Source organism: Panthera pardus, unplaced genomic scaffold, assembly GCF_024362965.1.
Source record: "Panthera pardus isolate Hobbes unplaced genomic scaffold, ASM2436296v1 HiC_scaffold_25, whole genome shotgun sequence".
Taxonomy (NCBI): Eukaryota; Metazoa; Chordata; class Mammalia; order Carnivora; family Felidae; genus Panthera; species Panthera pardus.
The window spans coordinates 15368597-15385562 of record NW_026526821.1 but is presented as its reverse complement, the minus strand read 5'-3'; the positions used below and the strand labels follow the sequence as shown (position 1 = coordinate 15385562).

General features: G+C 46.1%; 2 protein-coding genes across 2 annotated transcripts; both read right to left on the bottom strand.

Annotated features, from left to right (window-relative positions):
• Positions 1 to 1202: 1202 nt before the first annotated feature.
• On the bottom strand, positions 1203 to 5738 carry LOC128773464 (WAP four-disulfide core domain protein 6B-like). The gene is made up of 4 exons (XM_053890211.1): positions 5302 to 5738; positions 3972 to 4103; positions 2170 to 2337; positions 1203 to 1519 (listed from the first exon to the last, which is right to left on the bottom strand). Coding segments are annotated over exons 1-4 (393 nt in total). The 5' UTR covers positions 5393 to 5738; the 3' UTR covers positions 1203 to 1517.
• Positions 5739 to 7672: 1934 nt separating this feature from the next.
• LOC109272370 (eppin-like) lies at positions 7673 to 15346 on the bottom strand. The gene is made up of 4 exons (XM_019458341.2): positions 14562 to 15346; positions 12743 to 12874; positions 8469 to 8636; positions 7673 to 7985 (listed from the first exon to the last, which is right to left on the bottom strand). The coding sequence occupies exons 1-4, from the start codon at positions 14644 to 14646 to the stop codon at positions 7978 to 7980; spliced, it is 393 nt and encodes a 130-aa protein (XP_019313886.2). The 5' UTR covers positions 14647 to 15346; the 3' UTR covers positions 7673 to 7977.
• Positions 15347 to 16966: the final 1620 nt, after the last annotated feature.

Below are 16966 nucleotides of genomic sequence, written 5' to 3'. Positions count from 1 at the left end.
AAAGGAATTACTGAACAGTAAGTGGACCCCAGACTTTCATTAGAGCTTCTTGATTCAAGTTGTACAAAACAATGCACTTACTCAAAAGATACATCCAGGTTTTGGTGTGCGGTGGTGGCCAAACCTCCTGCTGTGGGGCTCAATCCTCAAGCCTGGCACCTTCTTATCTTGCCCAGTCCTTTGGGGACCCCTGTCACTCTTCCCCATGCCTTTTCTCTCTCCCATCCCTCCCCTCCTTATCCTTCCTCCTCCTTCTACTTCCTTTCCATATGTTCCTGTTATCTACCTATTGCAGCGAACAAAATTTCCCAAAACATTTTCTATTTCTCACTATTTTGTGGGTGGGTACTTTGGGAGGGAATCAGCCCAGTGGTGCTCTCCTGGGATGTTCACCTGGTTGCAGCCAGATATCTGCTGGGACCACAATCACCTGAAGCTCTGCTCGGTGGAAGCTCATTCATGTGGCTGGGACGTGACACTGATTCTCAGGTAGAGCTTTTCTGGGGCTTTCGGCCAGAGTGTATGATTGGGCCTCCCCAGCATGGTTGTCTCAGAGTAGCTGAACCTCTTACATGGAAGCTGCTTCACACACACCCCCAACAAGCATCCAGAGAGGATCGAGAGCACTTTTCCTGGCCTATCCTTGGAAGTCACACAGCATCATCTGGCTTTACTCTCCTGGTCAAAACAGTCCCAGCATTTGCCTGGACTCAAAGGGACAGGATGTGGACTCTACCTCTAGACTGAAGTATGTGAAAGAATTGTGAGTCCCTGCTTTCAAACTGTGTCTTTCCCTCCTTCACCCCTCCTCTCTTCCTCCTTCCTCTGCATCTTTTCTTTGCTTTCCCTAAGTCTTCCTCTCATGCCTCTCCCCAGTTACCTTCTATTTGTAGTGACTGTGCTGGACTCTGGAAGTGTATCCTTTATTGAAAGCTCAGGGAACAAGTCTATGAGCCTTTTTGGAGATGGATCTACCATGAAGTTGATGGAGCTCAAGGCTCAGGATCCCTCATCTGAGCAAACCTACTTCCGTTCCTAAGCATCTTATGACAATTTTCCCAGGGCCACAGGGTCACCAGAGTTCCCATTTTGCAGGATTTCCATACTCCTCTCTCTTTCTTTTGGTGTTCCTGGAGGACCCAATGACTTCTTGTTCTCCGAACACTGCACAGGAGTAGATGTGAATTATTCATTCTCACAGATACCAGACCTCACAGAAAACTTTATTAGGGAAACTGGTGGCTTCCAAAGGATACATGGGGGCCCCGAGAGTTGAAGAGATAGGATCTCACACTGAGAAAGGGCCAAAGAGTAAAGGGCATTATGTTTGGAAAGAAGCTGAGCTGGAGGAAAGAGAGTAAGCAAATGCGGGGGTTCGGTTTTGGAGCAGCCAATGTCTTGGCAGCTGAGGAAGCCAATAAGAAGCATCAGTCAGGCACACATGGAGAGAGCCCTGGATTACAACCAAGTTCTGGAAGTTGTTCTACTTCTCTTTATCCTGCCCAGGGAGTTGGTGACTCTGCAAGATAACAGAATAGAAAAGGATGAGATGCTTGGGCCATACTCACCTTAGGAACCAAATCCTAGAGTTAATGGAAAGAAGGAGATGGGGTCATATTTATATCTTTGCACAGGAAGAGAAAACAGAAGTGGAGTGATTTTGGGGGCTCATAGGGTGATCATGTGCTCCGTCTTTTCCTGTCAAGACCCAGTTTAAGGCTGTTATCCCAATGTAGTAACGAATGGCATCCCCTTTCACTGTCAAATTTCTCTGTTTGGTCAATAAAGCATGTGGTTGTCCTAGCTATAATCACCTTAAAAAGGAAAATGAAGAGGACGGGTGATGGTGCATGGTGGCCAGCCCTGGGCTCTGGGCTGGTTCACTGGGCCTCCTTCTGACATGGTCTTGGGCACTCCACCACTTGTGCTGCCACTTTCTGCACCCCGTTTCCATCTCCTACTTGCCAACTTCCCTTTGACTACTGCTTCTATTCCCACCTTCTCTTTCCCAAAACGTCCTCTATTTACCCTTTGCAAGGTGCATTCTTATCTCATGATTGGACTGATTCTGTCAGCTCCAGGCCCGCCAACTTCCTGGAATGGACCAGTTAACACCCAGACCTCCCACGGGTGCAAGTGAGCTTGGGAGATGGGACCCCTGGGACTTACACATATCTGGGCAGAAGGACCTGCAGACAGCTTCAGACTGGAAGTTGTTGTTGTTTCCAGCACAACCACCGTAGGTGAATTTGGAGCAACTTTTGGTTTCCTTGTTGTACCACCAGCGTGGAATGACGGCCAGGCAGAGGCCAACTTCCTTGGGCAAACTGCATACGTATGCAGGGAGATTGCAGAGCAGTACTCTTTGGGTTCTGCCTTGCTAGAGAATATTCCAGGCTTGTGGATAGGCTTGGAACAATGTAAGGCATGATATTTTTAGAGCTACGTGAACATGCTAAAAAATATTATGCTGCTCTACTCTTCCATGCTTTTGCACATGCCTGGAGTGTCCATCCCTCTTCTGCTTACTAGGTGCAATCTTATTCAGTCCTCAAAACCATCCCTAGACATCAAACTCTTTGATGTCTTTCCTGGCCCTATTCCTCACTCTTTGCTTTTCTTTATTGCTTTTTTTAAATTTAAATTTTTGCTCTTCTTGTTTTCAATCTTGCACACATATTGATCACTTCTGTGTAATTATTTGTTCATATTTTCTGAGTCCTCCATCAGAATGTGAGGTTTGCACCTTATGTTATTTTGGTACACCAGTTCCTAGCAGATAATTTGGCACTGAGAGGATGCTTTAGGAATATATATCTTGCACTTCAAGAAATACTTATTGAGTAACCATTTTGTTCACAATACTACAAAGTACAAATAGAGTTCTTTAGAACCTCATAGCCTAAAGCATAACAACAACAGTATTTATTAAAGTTCTTAGCACTTGACACATATTAACCTATGACCTTATGAGGTAGGTCCTCTTATGGTCCTCATTTTGCAGATGAGGAAACTGAGGCTCATAGAGGCTAAGTAACTTCCCTAAGGAAGATGACATAGGGATTTGAACATAAATACTCTATTGCTTGTGGGATCAAGACAAGATCCCTTACTCTGGCTGGCAAAAACCAACGTTGTCAGAGTCTTGCCTACCTAGCCTGGCTTTACCATCCTCATATTTCTCTCTCTTATCATGGGCACGCTTGCTCTCTGGTCTCTAGACTTTCTAGACTTGAGCAGGCTATCTCCTCACACAGGACCTTCGCACATACCATTACCTGTGCCTGAAAGCTGTTCCCTCCAATTTTTGCCTACTTACAACCCATCTTTCTGATCTTATATCTTGGATCTTTTCCCACGAAAACCTTCTTGCTTCCCTGGATTATATTGAGTAAGCAGAGACCATCATGGGTGTAAGAGGCACCAGGAAATACTTGTTGAAAGAAAGAATGAATGAATGAATAGTCCTTGATGGTCCTCTTTAGAGCTCAATCATATGGGCACAGCAGAAAGAGAGTAGGAGGTCAAAAATGGTTAGGGAAGGCATCCTGGATTTATACAGACAAAGAGGCCTGGAAAGATACTTGTTTCTTAGAGCTATCATATCTCCTGATGCCATGTTGGCATTTGATAGGACCTCCGTGGTTCCTTGACATCTCAGAGGATCGCGGAAGAATAGCCAAGAGACCATGTGGTCTAATGCCTATATCTTTCTTACACATGGGGAGACTAAGGCCCATAAAGGAAAATCTCTGTTACTCACACCACATACCTAAATAGGGGAGAAAAGAAATAAACTCCATCCCAGTCCAGCACTGCTAGGATTTGTGTCAGGCAGAAGATGCATCCAGACTCTTGGTCAGAGACCAGCCATCATTCAAGGGGAGGGGTCCAGCAATGCCAGTGCTGATGGGCAGAGAGTGCGGGTCAGGAGTGAGGGCACTGGATAGTTCAGGGAGTTTGTGTGTTACCTTCATCTGGGTCTACACATTTCTTTGCACAGTTAAATTTGCAACACTTCATCTTCCCCGAACAACGTTTTTTCCTCCCACAGTGGTCGATTTCTTTGAAACTGCATGGTGGTTTGTTTTCGGGACACTTCTCTGAGGGAGAAAACAAGGGAAGAAGGGAGGCCAGAACCCTCCAATGCCAGGCCCAGAGCACCACTGCAGAGTTAGAGAAGCCTTTTTTCACTTCATCGTCCCCAGAAGGTAGTGACCTTTAGATGGCACAGGATTTTCACACCACTGTCCCCACTCCCAACCCGATAACGACTCACCATGTAGTACCTACACCCAGCCCTACCCCCAGCCCCACCACTCATAGGATGCTCTCCACTAGGACTACTCTGGTCACTTGGCTTTCTTGTATTTGGATGTTCCCTGGGTGGGGGCAAGAGTGCTGTAGCTCCTCCAGGTGACTGAGATCTCCATTTGTGGAGTCAAGTGGCTGGACTTTGAATTCTGTGCAACCCTTAGTATGACAGGCATTATCTCTGGACCTTGCCTCTTTCATCTGCCTATAGAGTTGGTTTGAGGATTAGGCGACAAATCTCGTAAGCCATCGTCAAGCGGCCTGGGGCGTAATAATGATAACTAATATTAACGAGATGCTTACTGTGCCCTTGTCCTTTTCTCCTTAATTCTCATGACACCTCTGTGGGTGAGTCCTATCAATATCCACATTTTATAAACAGAGGAATCTGCAGCACAGGCAGGTTATGTGAACCTTTCCAAGGTCACACACAGCTACCGAGGAGAGGAACCAGGATTTGAACCTGCAATGAATGTATGGCTTCACTGCTGAGTGCTCAGTGTATTTTAGCTGCTACTTAAGGGATCTTCATACTTCCGCATTTCAAGGGACTTCCAGAGACCATTCTTTACTCCAAAAGCAAGGACCTTCTGGGGGTGTGGGTATGGGGAGACTTTTGGGGCTGCAACTGGGAGATTTAAAGCTGCTAAGGGTGGTGCTGGGCGGGGGGGGGGGGGGATCTTTCTTATAGGAAAGGTCCATAAGGTTCCAGCACCTTTTTAGTCCATCTTATGGCCCCCTGGTCTAGAAGGAATCCCTCTCATAATGACAGTGGGGAGTCCATTGCTACAGACTCAGGTCCCTGTGCTCGTGGAATGCATCTGACCAGGAGTTTGGGGTCTGAGAAAAGGACTGAGAATATCTCCCATTTCTCCTGCCCAGGGTCCCAGGCTGAAGGTGGAAGTGTTCCTCCTCTGTAGAATTCTTTGTTTCCCCCTCCCAGAAACTTCTGTTTTTCTACCGGGAGGACTAGTCCCTGATACTTACTGCCAAGCAACCCCTCAACCAGCTCAGGCTCCTGAACTCTCCCCAGGAGGATGAATAGTGCCAGGACTGGCACAAGTCCCAAGGGCCCCATTTTAAGAGCTACTGGCCTGGCTGCTGGCAGGAAAATTAGGAACTGCTCCGCAGTAGCTCCTGCTTCTGATCTTTGGCTGTCCTGGCACAGGAGCCACACTTCCTGTGCCGGGGAACGCCAAGTCCCCGAGGCCACCGGTGGGAGTAGCTGGCACCCACAGCACCAACCCTGGGGGAAGGAGCTCTTGAAAAGCAGCTCCTACTCCTCAGCTGGCTGCGGCTCTCTGGCTCTCTGGTCAACCAGGGAGAGAGGCAAAGCCTGTCTGGGACTTCTAGACTCCCTTGGAGAAAGGGAAGTTCAATTCCAGCATCTTCCATTTTCCAGTGGAGTTTAGAGATCAAGAATATTCCAGTTTTCTTTCCAGTCTTACCCTTCTCCTGACATGTCTATTTGTCTCCTTATTTTTCTCACACTTTATTTTTCTTCTTTCTTTTTTTTTTTAATTTTCCTTACATTTATTTATTTATTTTTGAGAGACAGAGACAGAGCGCAAGCGGGGGATGGGCAGAAAGAGAAGGAGACACAGAATCTGAAGCAGGCTCCAGGTTGTCAGCACAGAGCCTGACGCGGGGCTCGAACTCACAAACCACGAGATCATGACCCAAGCTGAAGTTGGACACTCAACCAACTGAGCCACCCAGGCGCTCCTATTTTTCTTCTTTCTGTGCTTCCTCCTTTTGCTGTGTGCCTGCCTTTTTCTCTTTTCCTGTGAGTCTTCTTCCGGGTCTCTTTCTCCCTGCCCTTCATTTCCCTTCTGTCCTTCTCCTTTTTCTTCTTTTTGGGCCATCCCTTTTCTTTAACCATCGTCAAAAAGTAAAGGTATTACCATGTGTAGCATGTGGGGAAGGAGACAGGTTTATCTCAGGTTGGACCAAATCTTCAGAAAGTATTTGTCAAGATCATGCTGCTTTGAGAGCAGGAGAGGATGCCAGCACTAACAGAAAGCCTCTATTATTGGGTGCAATTTGGAATGGTTGATGCAGGAGGGAAATAATAACTATCAGTTATGACATCAGAACCAGCAGCTATGGGGCATGAAGATTCTTCCATTGGGTTCTCCAACTTAAGGTTTGAAGGTTTAATAAGGCATGTTCTTGGCTCGCCTCTGATTTCACCTGTAGCTACAGGAGACAGACCTGGTGCACATTTTTGTTTTTCCTAACCCACTTTTAGAAAAATTGAGGTGGGATTCACATCAGATAAGATTAACCATTTTTAAGAGGACAGACCAGTGGCTTTTTAGTACCTTCACAATGTTCTGTAACCACCACCGTTGTTAGTTCCAAAATATTTTTATCACTCCAAAAGAAGCGACCTTGCTGCCTCAATTGGAAGAGCATGTGACTCTTGATCTCGGGGTTGTGAGTTCAAGCCCCACGTCAGGTGTAAAGATTACTTAAATAAATAAAACTTAAAAAACGAAAGCAAAAACAAAAGAAAACCTTATACCTACTAGCAGTTGCTATTTCTCCCCAGCCCAATCCCATCCCTGGCAACCACTAACATACTTTCTATTGCTATGGATCTACCTATTCTGGGTACTTCATAAAAATGGATTCATACTGTAGGTGACCTTTTGTGTATGACTTTTTTTTGCTTAGAGTAACGTTTTCGGTTTTTGTGGCATATGTTAGTGTTTTGCTCCTTTTGTGGCCGAATGACACCCAGTGCTTAGAGACAGCTTCCAACTTCAAGTGTCAGAGTCTCTACTTCTGTGCTATGGGTTTTCTCTGGCTCCCTGACATCTTGCTAAGCTTGCATGTGGAAAAGTCTGGAAGAGCAAGGGCTTTAATACCCCCAGGCATCCAGGAAGGAATGGGAATCAATGACTAAATGACTCAACTGCCCCGTCACTGGAGATGAATGCAGACATTTGGACACATGTTTTACAGCATTCCTTAGAAGGCCCCTGGGAGAATAAGCTGCAGTTTCCCCCCACGGTAACCAGCTTATAGTCGACTCCTCTCTTGCCTGTATCATTTACCCGATCCCCACCTTGTGTGTCTTGAGAGATCTCCCAAGTAAACTGCTTTCACGCATGTCCTTGTCCCAGGATTAGTTTCTGGGGGATCCAAACTAAGGCAATGCCCAAAGACCTTTGCCTTAAAAGGGTCTTACAATTTTTTGAAGAAACAGAGGAGGACAATGTCCCTGCAGCTCTCAGCTCTCGAGAGCTGACTGTTTCCCCTCCCTTTCATTGTGTCACAAGAGGCCTCAGTGACCCTTTATTCTCTGCAAAGTGTAATGTACCAACAGATGTGAATTATTCAGCTTCGGAGGCACAAGACTACACAAAGTGCTTTATTGGGGTAAATTGGAAGCTATGCAGGGGGCTCTAGACATTGGACATAAAGAAAAGAAGCACAGAGATGGGTCAAAACAGAATGATACCATGTTTAAGAGTCTGAGATAGAGGAAGGCGAATGCAGATCCTGGGGCTCCGTAAGGGGAAGAGCTGAGGTCTTGGAATGTGAGAGTAGAACAGTGGAAACCAGCGTGGACCATTGGTCAGGCACACAGACAGAGCCTTGGATCATGAGCCAAATCCTGGTGGTTGTTCAGGTACATCCTTAATGCAATGAGGATTATAAGCCTGGAGAGAATGTAGGACAGGATCAGTTAAGCACTTGAGCTCAGCTTATCTTCAGAACAAGTCTTGAAGTTATGCTCGTATGTCTTTGCACAGCAGATTAAAACAAAGTGGGTTTGCTTTGGGGAGCTATGGCTTCCTCCTTAAAAGCGGAATTGGATGTGGTTGGGAGCAGATTGCTGGCAATCCAGCACTAATCTGGACGTCTTGTGACCTCTCTGAAGTTGGTCTCTGGGATTTCATCATGTCTGCATCCTCCTTCCATCCCTCATACTTGCCAGGTTTGATTCATGACCATGTCCCTTCCCAAACTCAATTCCCAGAAAGCTGCTATCCAACACTCTGCCAGGTGCATACTTACCCCCCAAGTGGAGCTGGCTCTGCCAGCACTGGTCTGCCAAGGACGTAGCCAACCCTGAACAAAGCAACCAACACCCAGACCTTTCAGCATGGCCCTAATGAGGTTGGGAAGCCCCAGGGACTCACGTTTTTTGGAGCACATGTTCTGGCACATGTCTTTGGTTTGGAAGTTGTTATTGTTTCCTTTGCAGCCACCATAGATGAACCTGGAGCAGGTACCCTTTTCCTTGTCATACCACCAACGATGAAAAAAGGCCATGCAGGGGCCAGTTTCTTTGGGCATATCACATATGTCTGTAGGGAGACCCCAGAGTTGAGAAATAAGAGTGCCCACCCCTCAAAAAAGGAGCTGTTATTGTTACCCCTGGACACCACCAGAGATGAAACTGAGCAGGCTCCTTTCACCTTTTCACACCTCAGGAGCCCAGACCCATTGGTATATTGTGCACATTGTAGGGAGACCCCAGAGTGGAGCTGTTTGGGTGTCTGCATCTCCGGAGAACATCGGTCTCTCCCATTCCTTCTGGTCACTGTCCCTGTTATCTTCCTGAGAGTGAGGAGACTAATTTGAAGGCTCTGCTCCCAAATCAGTGTGTGTATTGACCTCCCACATTACCTGTCTTGTCCTTGACTTCCTCTTCTGTACAATGGGAATGCAAAATCTCACCCTGCTTGTGGCACAGAGCCATCCTGAGGTACAAGTGAGACTGCCTTCATGGCACTCGAGGTTGTGAACTCCTTGATTATATCTGAATGTGCAGCTTCTAGCAGTGCCTGGCATAGAGTAGCTGCTCAGTAAATACATCCTGAATGGATTAAAGATATGGAAGTGCCTTGGAAATGGCAAATTATAAACCACATACTCTGCCCCCTAAACCATGCCAGGAAGAGAGAATATGGGATCATGAGTAAAGGGGAAGTCCACTCAGGGAAGCCAGGGACTAGTATTTTAGATGGTCCAGCACCTTTCTTCCCTCAGTTAGCTTCAGTCCTGTTATGGGTTGGATTGTGTCTCTCCCTACTCACCCCGCCCCCATTTGTATGTTGAATCTTAATCCTCAGGATTTCAGAATGTGACCCTATTTGGAAATAGAGTTGTGGCAAATGTAATTAGTTCAGATGAGTTATACTGGAGTAGGATGCATCCCTAATCCAACAGGGCTGGTTTCTTTATAGAAAGGGGAAATTTGGACACACACACACACACACACACACACACACACACAGAGAGAGAAAGAGAGAGAGAGAGAGAGAGATGTGAAGCTGAAGGCAGAAGTCTACAAGCCCAGGATTGCCAAATATTGCCAGCAAACCACCAGGAATTAGAGGAAAAGCATGGAACAGATTCTCCCCCTCATAACCTGAGAAAGAACCTGCTTTGCCAACACTTGACCTTGGATTTGTAGCCTGTAGAACTGTGAGACAATATATTGTTGTTTAAGCCACCCAGTGTGTGGTCCTTTGTTGCTGCAGCCCTAGCAAATGAATGTAGATCTGAACTCAACTCTGAGTTCCATGAGGGAAAGCTTCCCATAGCTGAACAGGCAAGTCCTGCTGATTCTTATCCTCCTCTTAGCTCACCTCTCTGCCACTCTCTTTAAGTCTTGGTGTCTCATGCCTGGACTGTTGGGATAGCCTGGAACTGATCTTCCTGGCCCTGTCTCTGGCCCTTCTAATCAGTCCTTCATTCTGCCTGCCAGAGGGAAGCACCTACTGGACCTGAAACAAAGCTGATCATGTCATTCCACAGCTAGGACCTTTACTTCATGGCAAAGTCTTCCACTGACCCACAAGCCTTTTGTAGTCTGGATCCCGCTTGTGGGTCTGCACCACCACCTGACACCACAGTACCATTTGAGGTACATGCTCCTGCAACCTTCAACACCCCATGGTATCCCACACCTCCACACCTTTCGCTTTCATTTCCTCTGTCCACCCCGCTGTTGTTCATTAGCGACAGTCCCACTCTCCCTTCAAAACCTTCCTCAGACATCAGCTCCTCTGTGATGTCACTGACTCCAGTCTAAACCCCACACCCCCATAGCTTCCTGGACCGATCCTTCATTGTTCCACCATGCTTCTGAATCTCTTGTGCATGGTTGTCAATGGATTCCCTCCTCAGTCTTCTCCATGAGGTCATGAGCTTCCAAGGGAGCAGAGATTGTGTCTGATTTCATCTTGGAGCCCCATTCCTAGCAGGTGGTCTGGCATAGAATAGGATCTTGCAGAACGTTGAGGGTAAAACAAAATGCACCCTGACCTGAACCGAATAAGCCATTCATTGAGCACCTACTATGTGCAAGATGCTTTTTAAAATAAATATTTATTTTTGAGAGAGAGAGAGACAGACAGAAAGTGCCAACATGAGCAGGGGAAGGGCAGAGAAAGAAGGAGACAGAGAATCCTAAGCAGGCTCCACACCATCAGCACAGAACCCCATGTGGGGCTCGAACTCACAAACCTCGAGATCATGACCTGAGCTGAAACCAAGAGTGTGACACTCAACTCACTGAGCCACTCATGTGCCCATCAAGATGCTTTAAGAGACAAAAGGCATGGCCTCTGCTTTTTAGGAACTCCCTAAACAAATAACTTAAGCTAATATGTGTCACTTGGCTAAATTGTGTCCAGGAATTGCTCTAAGCACTTCCTGTGCATCATCTTGTTTGGTCCTCCAAATAGCCTTTAACATTGGTTCTTTTCTTATCTGGGGAAAGTGAGGAACAACAGGGGAAAGTTGTTAATTTGCCCAGGCTGGTGACAGACTAAGACTTGAACTCAGAAAACCTAGATTCAAAAACACTCACCTTTATTTTATTTTATTTTAAATTTTATTTTATTTTATTTTATTTTATTTTATTTTATTTTATTTTTTAATGGCATGCTTTTATTTATTTTTTTTCAATATATGAAATTTATTGTCAAATTTGTTTCCATACAACACCCAGTGCTCATCCCAAAAGGTGCCCTCCTCAATACCCATCACCCACCCTCCCCTCCCTCCCACCCCCCATCAACCCTCGGTTCTCAGTTTTTAAGAGTCTCTTATGCTTTGGCTCTCCCCCACTTTAACCTCTTTTTTTTTTTTTCCTTCCCCTCCCCCATGGGTTTCTGTTAAGTTTCTCAGGATCCACATAAGAGTGAAAACATATGGTATCTGTCTTTCTCTGTATGGCTTATTTCACTTAGCATCACACTCTCCAGTTCCATCCACGTTGCTACAAAGGGCCATATTTCGTTCTTTCTCATTGCCATGTAGTACTCCATTGTGTATACAAACCACAATTTCTTTATCCATTCATCAGTTGAAAACACTCACCTTTAGGCAAAGGAACAACTCACCATCCTCTTGCCCACTCTGCCCCATTGTCCATTGTCAAGTCCTGCTTACTTTACTGCCTAGACATCTTTCAAACACAGCCCACTCTTCTCCATCCCCTCAGCTACCTCTCTGGTCCAAGCTACCATATCCTCTTTTCCTGAAATCCTTCTGTTTCTCCTCTGTTAGTGATAAAACCCTGATCGCATCACTGTCCACCTCAGTGGATTTTCATTGCTCTTGGGATCAAAGTGAGATGCTAGCCCACCAGACTCTATCTCACCAGATCCTTTCCCTCATGCTGTGCTCATACACACTCTTGCTGTCTGGCCTCTCTAAGCCCCACCATTGAGCCTTTGTGCATGTTATTCCCTGTGCTTTGAAATCCCTCCCATCCACTCTTTGCCTAAATTTCCTACCCATCCTTCTGAACTCAACTTCAGGTTTGCTTTCTCAGGGAAGGCTTCCTTACCTCCCTGACCACACGAGTCAAATCCCATTATGACTCTCAGAGACACTCAATACATATTTGTTAAATAAATGAGTAAAGAATCTTTGATAGTCTTTTTGGAGCCCAAGAAGATGGGCATGGAGTTAAGATTGCAGGAACAAAGGAAAAACCCTCTGGTCTGCAGTAGTCAAGGGATGTTTCCTGGTGCTAAATTGAACTTAGAGAAGCAGACAGACAGCCCCTCAGCAACAAAGAGCTGGTAAATACCAATAGCTTACTTATCACTTGCAGCAACAATGTGCCAACAATGGCCACATGGAGACTAAGAAAATCATGAGTTAGAAATAAACAAAAAAAGAAAACCATAAGAGTGAAAGCAGCCAAGAGACTATCTGCTTCAATCCTACACTCACATTCTGTTTGGGGAAATCAAAGACCAGATTGGATGAAGATACTACCTAATGTCACACATAATATTAGGGGCAGTGATGGATGTAAATTACAGGTCTCCCCGTCCAGCAATCTTGCTGAAAGACCAGCCCTTAGTAAAGCAGGGATGATGCTACACAGGTGGACAGAAGGTGAGGGTGTGGGCAGAGGGGCTGGTTATTCTGAGGCTCCTAGTATTACCTTGGTTGAGGTCTAAACACTTTTTTCCACAGCTGAAGATGCAACACTTCTTGTTGCCCAGACATTGTCTGTCCTTCGTACATTCATCCCTTTCTTTGAATTCACATTTCTCTTGGATTCTGGGGCATCTCCCTAAAGGAAAGGACAGTTTTACAACCGTGAATCTTAGAGGGCACAGTGTCCACTCTTCTCCCAACCCAAGGCAACTCTGTAAAGTCAGGGATGTTTGCTTTCTCTTTGCTCATCCACAGGAGTCCTTTTCCTTAGGGTGCTCTCATGTATTTCCAAGCACTGCCTACACTGACTTCCCTTCTGACCGCTCTCTACCTTCTTACCCCATCTCTAGTTCCACCCCTTAGCCCCATCCCCTCTAATGCAGGATTTCTCAAACTTGCCACTCTTTATGATCATTATTTATGGGAGGAGGAGGGCTGTCCTGTGCACGGTAGGGTGTTCAGCATCTCGGGCCCCTATCCACCAGAAGCCAATAGCACTCTCCAGTTTAACAATCAAAAATATCTGCAGATATTGCAAATGTCCCCTGGAAGGCAAAATCGCCCATTGAAATCCACTGGTCTAAATTAATCTGGTCATTTTGGCCTGGTTGAGGAGTCAGTGTTTTGGAGTTCCTCCCAGGGGCGCTATTGCACAATGATTAATAACACTCACCCTGGCGTCAGAGAGTTGGGTTTTTAAATTCTACATCTTGGTTTACCACTCACCTCTCTGAACCTTGGTTTCTTCACTTGTAAACTTGTTTTAGCCTTACAAAGTTGTTGAGGAGGAAATGAGACAAAGTGCGTAAAGTTACAATCATAGGAACTGATGCATAGCAATGTTAACTAACGTTTATCCACTGTTTACCATACGCCAAGGACTTTTCTGTGCATTTTAAATGCTATCTCAGGGCGCTTGGGTGTTAAGTGTCCAACTTTTGATTTCAGCTTAGGTCATGATCTCACAGTTGGTGAGTTCAAGCCCTGCATCGGGCTCTGTTCTGACAGTGCAGAGTCTGCTTGGGATTCTGTCTTTCCCTCTCTCTCTGTCCCTCCCCTACTCCTGTTCACACTTTCTCTCTCAAAAATAAACTTAAAAAAAAATTTAAATGCTATCTCCCATAATCCTCCTAATACCTCTAAGAGGTCAGTTCTACTGACATCCACATTTTGTGCAGGAGGAGACTGAAGCACATGGAATCTAACTAACTTGCCCTAGTTTATGGCTACTGAACAGTGAAACCAGAGTTTGGACCCACCATGTCTGACTCCAGATCTAACTCCCTACTTTCTGACTGTTGACTAAATGGTAACCAATTGTCATTATTACTCTATAGTCATGGAGGATTACTGTCTTCAGTTCAAAGAAACTTCTGGATACTGTCTTTTATCCCAAAGGTAGGGAACCCCTGGGGATGCAGGAATACTTCATAAGACTACATTTGAAAGAATCAGGAGTTGATAGAGATAATATCCTGAGAAAGGGGGCTATTTTTTGTGGGGTAAGGGGAAGATCCCCTAGACTTCCCAGATTCTTAAAGCCCCTCCCATAAATGCAAGATCCTGTGACTCTTCCTTCCACCCCCAATTGACCCTCCACTTCAAAGGGGCTGAAATTGGGGGTTGCCTCAGGTCCAGATTCTTGCATTCAGAGAGGGCATTTCCATAAAGGGGGAAGTTGGAAGAAATATTCCAAATACCTCCCAACCTTGGACCAGGGCTAACATGGTGGGAAGCAACTCAAGTCTTAGCACCTGTTCCTTGTTTCATTCTCCCAGCACCCTCCCTCTCTTCAGCGCGAAGGCTGAGGCCCCACTACTTACTGGGAAAGATCCAGTCACCGAAACCCTGGACATTCACTAGAAAGGCGGATAAGACCAGGATGCTCAAAAGTCTAGAAGACGCCATTCTGAAGAAGAGCTGGCCTGTTCAGTGGCTCCAGAATATGAAAATGTCTGGCCAGCCTATTTCTTCAGTAGTCAGTATCTTGGATGTGAGAACTGGAGTCAAGCCAGACACCTCTTATCCTGCCGGGAACGCCAAGTTCCTGAGATCGTCAATGTGGCCAGCTGGTATCTACAGCCCACAGCTCTGGGGAAGAGTCTTTTCTTGGATGGTTCATGATGCTCAACAGCCTGGGCTAGGCTAGGCCCTCTGGTCCACCGTGGGGTGTGGGCAAAGCTTATCTCACTTTCCATGTGAACTTAGGAGTACATGCCACCATCAGGGGTCTTGATAACTTTGAGAGTTATGGAATGTCCTCATTCTCCATTCACTTTCCACTTTATCTGCACACTAACTGCTATGCCCCTTTTGTTTATCTCTGACAATGTATCTCTATGGATGTCTTGGTATCTCTTTGTTTAGATGTGCTTCTCTGTGCTGGTGTCTGCCTTACTCTCTTTTTCTGTGGGCTTCTCATGGTCTCTGTGTCTCTTTCTCCCTCTCCCACCATTTCACCCAAACTTCTCCCTTTTCTCTTTGGGTAGTTCATATTCTTTGACAAAGGCCAAAGAGTAAATATGTTACCACAGAGTGGAGTGTGAGGGAGGAGGAGCCTGTCAGCAGAGTTTTCAGATACTGTTTGTCAAGGTCATATTGCTTTGAGAGCAGTGGAGAATGTCAGCAGGGCTTCTAGTGAGTGTCCTCCATCCATCTTGTTGTCTGAGGAGGAACTGTAAAATGGGGAGGCCTGCCTGAGAGACCACACCCCAGTTGAAGTGCATAGACAGTAGAGTTGCTGGCTTCTGACTGGACTGGTGAAAGGGCCCTGGAGAGAGTGCTGGAGAATTTGGCAGCATTCCTACATGGACTCCACGATGCCTGCCAGCCAGCCAGTCAGTCCCGGTAGAGGGAGAGACTCTCCTTAGAGAGTAAATGTTGTCTGTAGGGTCCCTGTTTCTTTCTTCAACTAGCTGTTGCACTTTGGGTCAAGTTGTTCTCCATTTGTCCTACATGATGGGCAGAAGCCAGACAAAGCCAGCTGTATCATCAGTGAGTGACTATATGGTCACAGAATTTAGGATCACAGACAGAGCCCCCTGTGGGAATCTGTGGTGTGTGTCTCAGCCTATTGACAGTGATATTCTCAGCTAGGAAGGCCCGAGACACTCTTGGGGGCATATTTACTCAAAGTGAGGCCCACAGACATTCCCTTGACAGACATGCCTCCACCACCACGGGGAAGCATTGTGGTTGGACCAGCCTTTGTGGTTCTTATTGTTATCACAGGACTTACCTCTGCCACACCATCAGGGAACTTCAGAGCACACAATTTATTATTACTCACAAGCCCTGGAGGGTATATGGCATGCCAGAAGGCCACACAGAAGGTTGTGGACAAAGAGAAGGGTAGGAAGTGTGGACCTGGGGCTCTTTGCCTTTATTAGGGTCCAAGGGTGGAATGTCTAGGGTTTCATGGATTCACTTTTTATTGGCGAATTTAAAGCATATAAAAGTGAGAATCAGGGTGTGGGGAGGGAGAAGCAGGGTCACTCGGGTGGTCTGTTATCTGGGATCCTCGAGGCCTTTCCAAAGGGGGAACTTCATGGGTGAGGACAGCCTGGTTCCTTATCTAGCTGTGTTGTTAATATCTGTGTTATACAGCTGGCACTGCATTTATTCGATATGGATGTCTTCGAAATGGATGCCTCAGCACTCAAAAGCTTAGTGTCAGGCACTTACATTAAAATAAAAAAGCTGCATATCAGGCACTTATACCACACAGTCCAATCCCATCAGTTTCTGGATCCCACTGAACCCCACAAAGGGAGCAGGGAATAGAATTTCTAACGAACCACCAAGATGTCTTGAGCAGTGCTGTCCCTCCCCTCTTATTCTATGTCCCTCCCATACTCAGGCCAGGAGAGAATACAAAGCTGAACCACCTGGTGCAAGGACTCTGAGGGCACACGTCCATTTCTTCATCTTAGAGGGGTCATAAGGCCCAGAGGAGTGCAGATTATGACTCCATGTCACCGAGTGAGTGTCTGAGATAAAGGTAAAAGGGAAAGGAGTATCTGAGTTCTTGTCAGAGGTCACTATGGAACCTTCTGATATTGGTGTGAATATAATATCTTACTATGGAGTTGCAGGTAGGGAGGAATAGTGCACACAAAGGGGATGAAGGTGATGTCCATAGTGGGGACAGAAGCTAGGGACCCACAGAGACTGTAAATGTCCAAATGGTTCCCAGTGCCCCAGGGAAGGCTGAATTCTTCTCTAAATT

What these genes read in the sequence shown, in the direction of transcription:
- LOC128773464 (XM_053890211.1), bottom strand. Translation starts at nt 5,392, where the DNA reads ATGGGGCCCTTGGGACTTGTGCCAGTCCTGGCACTATTCATCCTCCTG. An exon ending in GGTTGAGGGGTTGCTTGGCA is followed by an intron (nt 4,104 to 5,301) that starts GTAAGTATCAGG and finishes TTTCTCCCTCAG; the next exon opens with AGAAGTGTCCCGAAAACAAA. An exon ending in ATGTGTAGACCCAGATGAAG is followed by an intron (nt 2,338 to 3,971) that starts GTAACACACAAA and finishes ATCTCCCTGCAT; the next exon opens with ACGTATGCAGTTTGCCCAAG.
- LOC109272370 (XM_019458341.2), bottom strand. Translation starts at nt 14,646, where the DNA reads ATGGCGTCTTCTAGACTTTTGAGCATCCTGGTCTTATCCGCCTTTCTA. An exon ending in CGGTGACTGGATCTTTCCCA is followed by an intron (nt 12,875 to 14,561) that starts GTAAGTAGTGGG and finishes CCTTTCCTTTAG; the next exon opens with GGAGATGCCCCAGAATCCAA. An exon ending in GTGTTTAGACCTCAACCAAG is followed by an intron (nt 8,637 to 12,742) that starts GTAATACTAGGA and finishes GTCTCCCTACAG; the next exon opens with ACATATGTGATATGCCCAAA.